This window comes from Charadrius vociferus, unplaced genomic scaffold, assembly GCF_000708025.1.
Source record: "Charadrius vociferus isolate BGI_N301 unplaced genomic scaffold, ASM70802v2 scaffold39, whole genome shotgun sequence".
Classification (NCBI taxonomy): domain Eukaryota; kingdom Metazoa; phylum Chordata; class Aves; order Charadriiformes; family Charadriidae; genus Charadrius; species Charadrius vociferus.
The window spans coordinates 1,971,050-1,980,381 of NW_009650188.1; the positions used below are offsets into that span (position 1 = coordinate 1,971,050).

At 44.4% G+C, this 9,332-nt stretch overlaps 1 protein-coding gene across 1 annotated transcript in view; it reads right to left on the minus strand.

The window, feature by feature from the left end:
- Positions 1 to 3,774: 3,774 nt before the first annotated feature.
- MTA1 (metastasis associated 1) overlaps positions 3,775 to 9,332 on the minus strand; it is a 94,223-nt gene continuing 88,665 nt past the window's right edge. Inside the window, 2 exon segments of the mRNA XM_009892890.1 lie at positions 3,775 to 3,913; positions 8,408 to 8,559. Of these exon segments, the coding sequence (XP_009891192.1) occupies positions 3,775 to 3,913; positions 8,408 to 8,559 (291 nt within the window).

A 9,332-nucleotide genomic window follows, 5' to 3' on the forward strand; every position in this document is an offset into this window, starting at 1 on the left:
CAGCTTCCGAATTGTTAGTTTTGGTCATGCTTTGCTCCCCCCCGCCACCCCCCGCCTAATTTCAACAGTGCTGCTACAGACAGTGCGCTGCCTTCATGTTACAGCATCAAAAGCAGAGACAAGCTGGTAAAATTCAAAAGGCAAAGTAAAAAAAAAAAAACCCAAATTCCAAAGTTAACTAAAAAAAAGAATATATATATATAAAAAACCTGTAACAAAAACATTTTGTCAAATTATCGTAGGAATGTTTGGATTTTTGTTTTGTTTTTACAAGGCTTTCCTGACCAGCTCCCTGCTACTTTTAAGCCTGTAACATCAGAAGCATCGTAGCGGGTCTGGAGACCAGCATGCTCCATCCACGTGAGCACGAAGCACAGACTTCTCCGAGGCATCAGAGCTGAGCCTGTGACACGTCTGCTTCCACGTCTGCAAGGCGGAAAAGCAAGTGAAGGATGGAGATGCCAGGGACGCACGGCTTAGGGAAAATATCCAAATGCACGTGGCAAAACTTACTATGGACTGGAGACGTGCGCTGTAGTAATTTCCTGCTCCAGGCAGGCGAGCGCTTCCAACGCTCTGCACCATGGGGCTAACGCGGCTCTCACTGCGACTCCCGTCAGAATTTGTCCCCTACAATCTCAAGGGCTCTTCAGGAGTTGTAAGCAGGGAGCAGAAGGGCCACCGAAAATGGGACGCTGCCCCAGCTGTATGAACCTTTTATTTTTACGGGGCTCTAGAGCAGGAGGGTGAATAATCAAAGGCAATTCCTGCAGGAACACCACATCAGCAGAAAAAAAAAGAGCGGTGGGTACAGGAGAGGCTTAGTGACAGCAGCCAGCTTAAGAGAGTGACGGCTCAGGCTTGGATAGGTCCAGCAGTGGGACCGACCTACCATTCCCTCTGCACTTCCCAAGAGGTGGTATTTTTCTCTGGTTGCTAAAGGTATCTTCCAACCCCTCCTCCCAAGCTGGTACAAACATAAGCCAGTGAAACACAAGGGAGTGAAGTCTGCTACCGCACACCAAAAAAACTGACATCCATATTAAAGGACACACAAGGGATCCTTCAAAGTCAGGGCAGCGCAGGATTTTCTCTCTACTTGCCTGGAGTCATTCCCAGAGTAATCGCTGGAGCTGTTCCAAGAAAGCTTTTAAGATGTTGGAAACTGCAGGGCTGGCACCCCCAAGTGGTTACTGCGAGCTCTTCATGCAGCCTGAACAGCTTCTTCTCAACTCTCATGAACAGGTTGCGCACAATAACCGAAGTGCTTCCCCCCCAGCACACTGGGACTTCCGAGCTCCCCCAACACCATGGCAGAACGCGGCCCTCTGCTACAGCTCCAAATCCCACTGTATAGAGGGGCTGAAGCCAATTTGGACCTGGATTTTTCAAAGCGCTTTCTTCAGGTTTCATTTTGCAGGAAGACCTTTGAGACCTTTCCCTCACAGAGAAAAAAAAATCAAGCGTTACAAAACAGCCAGTGGTCTCTGGTGCAGTCCTGCACTGTTGCACGCAGCCTAGAGGCTTTCTGTCTACCAACCTTGGTGCCCTTTCTACGTAGCATATCCATCATGAATGGCTGTCCCCTCCCGTCGCTTTTAAGTCATGGATAGGAAAACGTCACCAGCAGTATAGGATACACTTACAACACCTGCTAAGTTGCACAGCTACTCACAGAGTATATCTTACCACTCCCAAGCAGCAAATGAGACCAAACATCGAGCCCACTTTGCTTATCCCAGTAAGGAGCGAAAGTAGAAACGGGGGAAGTACTGAAAAGTCAGTGGGTTTGGCTGCTAACCCCCAGGGATGTCACTCTGCCACATGCCAGAGTCATGCCCTTGATCCACAAGACGCATGAGCCACCACGGACAAAAGGCTCATTCAGAACTCCAGCGTTGCATCTGCTGCCGCGTTTAAGAGGGAGGGAGGGAGGGAGGGAGGGAGTCGCAGTCTGAAGTGCTAGAAATGTTTAAACTGGATATGAAGGGGAACCAAACTATGAACGACTCTTACCCTGCACAACGGAATGGCACTGGCAGCACAGGGCTGCGCTGAAGTTACGCAAACACTTGAGAGCAGAAGACAACTCTGGGATGTGAAGGAAGGAGCGCAGAGGCGCGCGTGCCAGGCAGACAGCACCCCGAGCAAGGGTCTTGGCAGCTATTTCAGAAGAGACAAAAAGCAGATGTTTCACAAAAGCTCACTTTCCAGGTTTATTAAGTAAAGTTAACTGAATTGTTTTCATTTTGTGGGAATTCCTTTCTGTCTAACCCGGTGGGTTAGCAGAGTTGCACAGAATCACGGTTGGACTGTGATAACCCAAATACAACTTTGGCTCATCTCACCGCTGACACATATGGAATGACTTGGGGGTTATTACATGCTGTGTCTGCTTGAGGCAGGTACATGTACAGATCAGCACAAGTTGCAAATGATAGTTTACATCCTTTCAAAACAGAGCAGGGCATTCAGCAAATGCACTGCAATGAGAAGACATATGAAAAAGAAATTATACAGACTTGCAAATACATAAGAAGTTCAAGAGATGCAAGAAACCTCAAACACAAGAAATGTCAAGGGGGAAAAAAACACTTAATTTCAGACACAATGTGTTCAAATGAAAACCCAGCTGTAATTTAAATTCCCTTCAAAATGGGAAACATACAGTAACGCAATTAAAGAGAAACCAGGTCTCATCCTGGGAGAGATGTGTCCAAAAACACTGATGCACAAACAGGTTCAGAGTTCTAAGCAAAATGTCCCTGGGCATTGGTGTACTTGACTCTTGGAGCCAGAGCAAAGCAATTCATTACACTTGCTGGACTGCTGGGCCTACTGCTGGGTCTCGGTGGTATAACAGCAGGTAGGATTCCAGATGTCAGAGAGAAGGCAGCACGCAAACTGCTGGTTACTGGGAGCACTGCCACGGGCCAGATCTCCCAGGGATTGACTAAAGTAAGGACACCTAATTCTGGTAGCCTGGCCTCCACTGCAAACAACGTTAGTGTAATGTTCTGCAAGGTTCTTCAGTTCTTAGCTCACTCCTTTCTCAGCCTGAGTTGTTTCTGTCTTGTGCATGAGCACAACTGGCCGTGCAAAATGATCCAAAAAACATAAGGGACAGGACCAAAGAAAACTGGCTGAACCTGGGGCTGGCTTTCAGCTCCTGTTTCCAAATATCAGTTAAAGGTTGGAAATTTATCTACAAAAGAAATAATATAAATGAAATAAAAAATGGCACCGTCCACAAAATTAAAAAAAAAAAAAAAAAAGAAAGGAAAATCTTACAACACAGCCTCATAAAAACGGCTTCGCAACGAGAGCTCAGTCACAAAATGAAGGGTTCTAGCTCTTCGTACATTGGAAGAGGAAACAAAGCTAAAAAGTACTAGTCCACATTCTCTTAATAAGTTAAACTTACTTTCCCTCCCCCTGTGTCTACAAAAGGGGTAGAAGCAAAGGCAAAAAGAGGCTACCAAAAATAAAAATAAAAAAAACACAACAAAAACAAAACAAACAAACAAAAAGAAAGGAAAAAAGGAAAGGAGAGAGAAGGAGAGAGCGCGCGCGCGAGAGAGAGCAGTCTGTGGTCAGAGGCTCAGAACAGGGCTGAGTTCCTTTTAAGGGTTTAAAAGATGCAAAACAGTTCCTCAAAAGTTCCCTCTCTTCAACAGTTAGTTCAATGCTGTAGCCATAGAAACTCAAGTATATATTGGAGGAGAGATTCTTTCAGGCAGATCCACCGTCATCCGGAGAGCTGCTCAGCGTGTGTTAATCCTCAATGATTATGGGTTCATCATTCATGGGCTGGCGTAGCTGCACTGCCTGGATGGGCCGGAGGATAATAGGCTTGTAAGGGCGTCTGGTGGCTCACTTGGCTTCAGAGGAGGAAAGCAGCTTGCGGATTTTCCTGCAGACAGTTAGGAAGAAAGGAACCGATTACAGAGACCGGACACTAAGGCATTGTAGGTTTCTCAGTTTCTCCAAGCGATTCTCGGTTTCTCCAAGTGAAACCAGGCCTGCACACACAGAGGCTGCTTGCGAATGGGATGGGCGAACGCTGTTTATTTTGGCAATGTCCTCCCCGGGGAAGTTTTGTTTTCTGATTTATAAACCCACCAATGAAGAGGAAATTGCATTCTCTGTTCCAGAATCTTTCCCCTGCAGAGCAGAAGGCATTCTGGTCCAGCCTCGTAGGACTTTGGTCTACTGCTGCAAATATAACACGTGAAATAGTTATGACAGCGAGTTTCCATACCACTAATTTATTTTGATGCATGCAGAGGCATGGGTTGGACATGCTGCAGGCAGATTTGGGGGAATTTACAGAGCCAAGTTACAACCAAACATCTTCTCTCAATATTGGTCACTTCTCCGCCTGTTAATCCATCTCTCACAGAACTCTCTGACATTCCCCAGCCCTAAGCAGGTGCACACAGCTGCCTCTTCAAAAGAAACCCATCACGGCACAAGTCAGCTACATTGGGTCTCCCACGGAGCTACGTCTCAAGGCTGAGCTGCCGCGGGGGAGCTCCACGATGGCCACTAACCAATGAACCAATACTGGAGCATTTCCCCCACACTGGAAACACTGACAAGGTGTCTCCCCCTCTTTTTTCTCCCACACTGTATGTGCCCAACCCAGAAATGGATAATATTCACGTCTTGCATTTGTTACGATTTTCCCTATACGTTACAAGACTAGCAGCGAGTCTTATCAGATGCATGAAGCTGTTTCCCATACAGACAGAAAGTAAAAAAGAGAAAGAATGGAGAGGACACACTGAAGTTTTAAAATTAGCAAAACAAGGTAGAAAGAGACAATACAGAATGATTACTCATTTCCTTTTGTCAATACCAGGCTTGGAGCTAAAGGAAGTATCCTCAAAAAAAAAAGAAAAAAAGAAAAAAAACCCAGCAACAATGAAAAGTGTTCTGTGCAATTAAAATGAGGAATTCATTTCCAGAGGTGGTCAAAGGCATATAGAGATTAGAAAGGAAAGCGATAAATATTCACAAGAGTTGTCTACCAGTACCCACTATACACAGCCTTCAGTTCAGGAACTGGGAGACAAGGAGGGTCTGATAAGGAAGCACTGCCTACCCTTACAGGCTCCTACCTTAAACATTTTTTAACTTACCATGAGAGACACAATACTGCGCTAGAGGAAAGGCAGCCACATGGCTTTACAGTCTACAACTCAACCATCTATCTCCCAAAGAGAATTTTTACATTTTTGGTTACTCAACATTGTTGCGGTCAAATTTTTCATTTAGAAAAGAGGGGGGGGGAAGGAAGAGAAAAGACAAGATACATTCACAGAAGAAACTGGTCAAAATACTCCCACCCCCCCAATCTACTGTCCCCACCACCAGCACTGACAAATCAACAACTTGAGCTGAAGATTTTGAATCAGCGCTGGTGAGATCTGAGCATCTCTTTGCTTGCTTTTTTCACCCACTGAGCAGAACAAGCCTGCTACATAGAGCTCACACACACACAGACACATCTTTTGTTTGCTCAATGTCCCCGTTTCTCCAGCATCTTCTAAAGTTGAAAGGGTACAGAGTATGAAGAGGAGAGAACGGGGTGCAAAAATGGTGGGGGAAAAGAAAAAAAAAAAATCGTGATGTGATGATTTTTCCAAGACTTTTTTAGCCGAAGTTGATCTACTTTTACCCAGTGGAGCTTCTTACAGTATCCGTGTATGCTCAATTAGACACGCCGCCATCAGAAACACGTCTCATAGCAGTTCTTGATTCTGATCAGGTCACTCGCTGCCTCCACTTGCATAAATTATAAATGCTGAGTTCCTCACTGTGAGGCTTGAATTCAAAAACTTATTCCTTTCAATCGACCAACTTTTCAAACTGTTCCCTCAAGGCCATCCAGTTTTCTTGCACCGTTCTCAACAGTGCCACACAAAAGGGGGAGGAGGGGGGTGTGTGTGTGTGTGTGTGTGTGTGTGTAAAACTTTAGGAAAACCTACTTTCTGTGACTGAAAACACAGCCTGACCCTCAGCTGGAGGATGATATGCAGATATTGCTGCTAGATTGGAGCCAACACAAAGCTCAAATTGTTTCAGAGCTCACAAACAAGTCTTACATTCTTGACACTGGAATGCAGCAGATGGTTCAGGGAAAAGTTAGAGGTGAAATGCCCGACAGAAAACCCGTGCCGCTTACAATGCTACATCGCTCAGGCTTCCCTGCTTTTCAGCAGGCTGCCAAACATCTCCTTTCAGCACTCATCAGTCAGCTAAGCAGGAAGGCTGTCAGAAAAAGAAGCTGGTTCTTTTTTTTTTTTTTTTTAAATGGAAGAGATAAGGTCTTACTGAGCTGATGCCTATCACTGTGCTACGATTTCTGTGTCAGAGATGTGCTGGTTGCTGTGGGACTGATCTTCCCTGCTTCAGTCAGTGGTTCTGTATGAGCAGACAATTTACAGTAAATTGTTCTCACGACCAACATCGCACTTGATAAATGTTCTCACTGTTCTGTACAGATCAAAGGGCAGGACCTTGTAGTAGCACTGAGACATTACTACCACGGACCTGCAGTATTTCTTGTGGGTTGGATGATAAAGATGTCAAGAAGTGTTTTGTACATGCAGGATTATGAAATAAGACTTGAGCATCTAAGGACTGAATTAGAAACTATACCCTGCATCCACAATGGCATGTGAATTTGCCAGAGCTGCAGGTCTGTAACATGATCCCAGTTTCTCTTTACCAGAGCAAGATGACAACAGGAAGAAGGAACTGCTTCCCCTGAAAATTAAATACTTCTCTCACTGTAGTTTCAATTATATACACAATCCCACTGCTTACTTTCACAGCATCTCACAGGAAAAGAAAAGGAGAAGCGAAAAACAAGGTAAAGATACGAGCTGGTGCGAAACGCACAGTTGCATTAGAGGTGTCCATAGCAACAAGCCTGACAAAGAAATTAATTTCATGTTTCTTCTGAGTTTTAACGGGGGGGTTTCCTGCACTGAAATCTGATGATCCAATAGATCAGTGGTTAGTAACTTGAATGTTACCAGTCTCAGCTTGTCTACGAAGCCCACCTTTGATACTAGGCCCACAGAATAGTCACTTGACACTTGAAATGCTTTGCAGGCTAAGGAAGAGGTTGGGGATGTCAGGACTCTGGCTATGCACTTCATGCTGAACAAATGAATACTCAGAGTAGTGCCAAATTTAATAGTTCCAGAAGAGATTAAGTACTCAAAACTCCTGACGGCCTTGGTCACTTGTAAGGGCTCGTATCTCCAGTAATTCCCATGCCCATCTCTGCTAGATACTGGAGGGAAAGGTAAGTGCTGCTCTGCCTGCTGGGGCACTGATACTGAAAGTGTTGATAACTCCATGCTTCAGACACAGACAAAAGCCAGAGAGCACCTCTACTTGAGAGAGGGCTGAAAAGAAGGGCTGTGGTGTTGCTCTGACCTTCTTCGAGGTTACCCAGAAAGAGAGGCATCAAGTTTTTTGGAGAAAACCACACAAGCACACCTCACCTGGAGAGGAATAACCCCATGCACCCACCCAGGAGCAGTCTTCCATTCCTAGGAATAACTGTATTAGGAATAATATATTGTTAATAATAATATATTATTATTAATAATATTAATAATAATAATTCCTAGGAATGATATATTCCCAGTACTGGGAATACGCACACAAAAGCTTTGCTTTCGTGATCAGGCCACATAGCTTCTATTGCTCTTTTCAGCAGCCTATAAACAGTGTTCAAAGTAAAACTCATGCAAGGAAAGTTTCTTTTACAATTTTTATCCTGTGGGCAGACTACTGAGAAGGACTAGCAGAAGCAGTACCACCAAAGGAGAAAGATGGACACTGCAGGGTTAAATCTCATCACTACTGGTTGCAAATATAAACCACCAAAGGCAACTCAGCCCCCAGAAACCCTCTGTGTCACCTGCAGGTTTCAGCACTCAGACACAAGAGAAGACATTCTGAGAGGTAATACAAGAGACTTCAGTATGCAGAGCTCTATGTACAGTAGGGTTCTGTTCCTCAGCATCACCCGTGTGCCAGAAGGCCCCTATCCTGTTACTGAGACACTGTGGTGGGACCTCCAAAGGCATTTATGGGTCTGAACCAAGTGAACTCCCCACCTCAGTCCTCCTCATTGCTCATCTCCTACAGCAACTGCTCTGGAAGAAGAATCTGCTTTCTGTGGAATGCAAGCACGTGATTAGCCACATCAGACACGATCAGGTATATGACAGCCTTTATCCATCTCAACACTGGCAGCGGTCCCGGCACTCAGTTTGCAGCAACAGATCTGCTGTCTAACCACAAAAACAGCTGCAGCACCCACGTGGAACACAAACCAAAAGACCTCCCCTTAGATCCTCTGAAAGACCAAGTTTCCTACCTGGTTTCTTCAGTGGCCATGTAAAAAACATCGTCTGGTGCATCAATCCAGTTCATCCTCCTCCTTTTCACTGGAGGCATGGATCCACCACGAATTAATCGGACTTTTGTTGGGTATGATTTCCCATTGAGCAGCAAGTTTCGGCTTGGTCCCTAACGTGATACATAAAAAAGTACAATTATGAACTGCAACAAACCTGCAGTAGCATGTGATAAGCACTCAAAGGAAAAGAGAATTAAAGTTTTCATCTCAGTTGTTGAGAGTTTATGGTAAATATTTCCTCTCTTGCCCATGACTGAACACAGAATTCACATAAAAGCAATTGTCCACAAGCAATAGAAGTTAGGCACCTTTAATATACAATAGGACAGCAATACTCCAGCAACAGGACAGGTAATAAAATGGAAGGCATTACCAATAATCTCTTGCTTGTGTCTGAGAGATGACATTAAGTTTGAAAGATTAAGCATAAGACTTAGATTTCAGCTACCACCATAAATCTAGAATAACTCTTACTGATTTCAGGGAAGGAAACCTAGTTACACAGCAAATCAAATATAAAAATCAGAATTTACAGTTATTCTGGGGTACCAAACTTACCCATATCCTTTTTGCTCTAGGAAGGTTAATATTTAACGATACATTAAATATGTTGTTGAAAACAAATCTAGAACTACAAAGCTTAGCAGCTTTCATCATAAAATCTTTTTAGCATTTAACACCACAGATTTTCCATATATAATACATATGCTTTGTGAATCAACACAGGTATAATTTTCCAGACCCACAGTAGCCCCCTTCCACTCAACTGGAAAAACATGAGCGGTTATTAAGAGAGATGCAGATGCAAGGGAGCAAAGGATTAAGCTTCTCAAATGCAGCTGTCCTTGATCATTTGAAGTCCAGTTCTGCTGCCCCTCTTCCT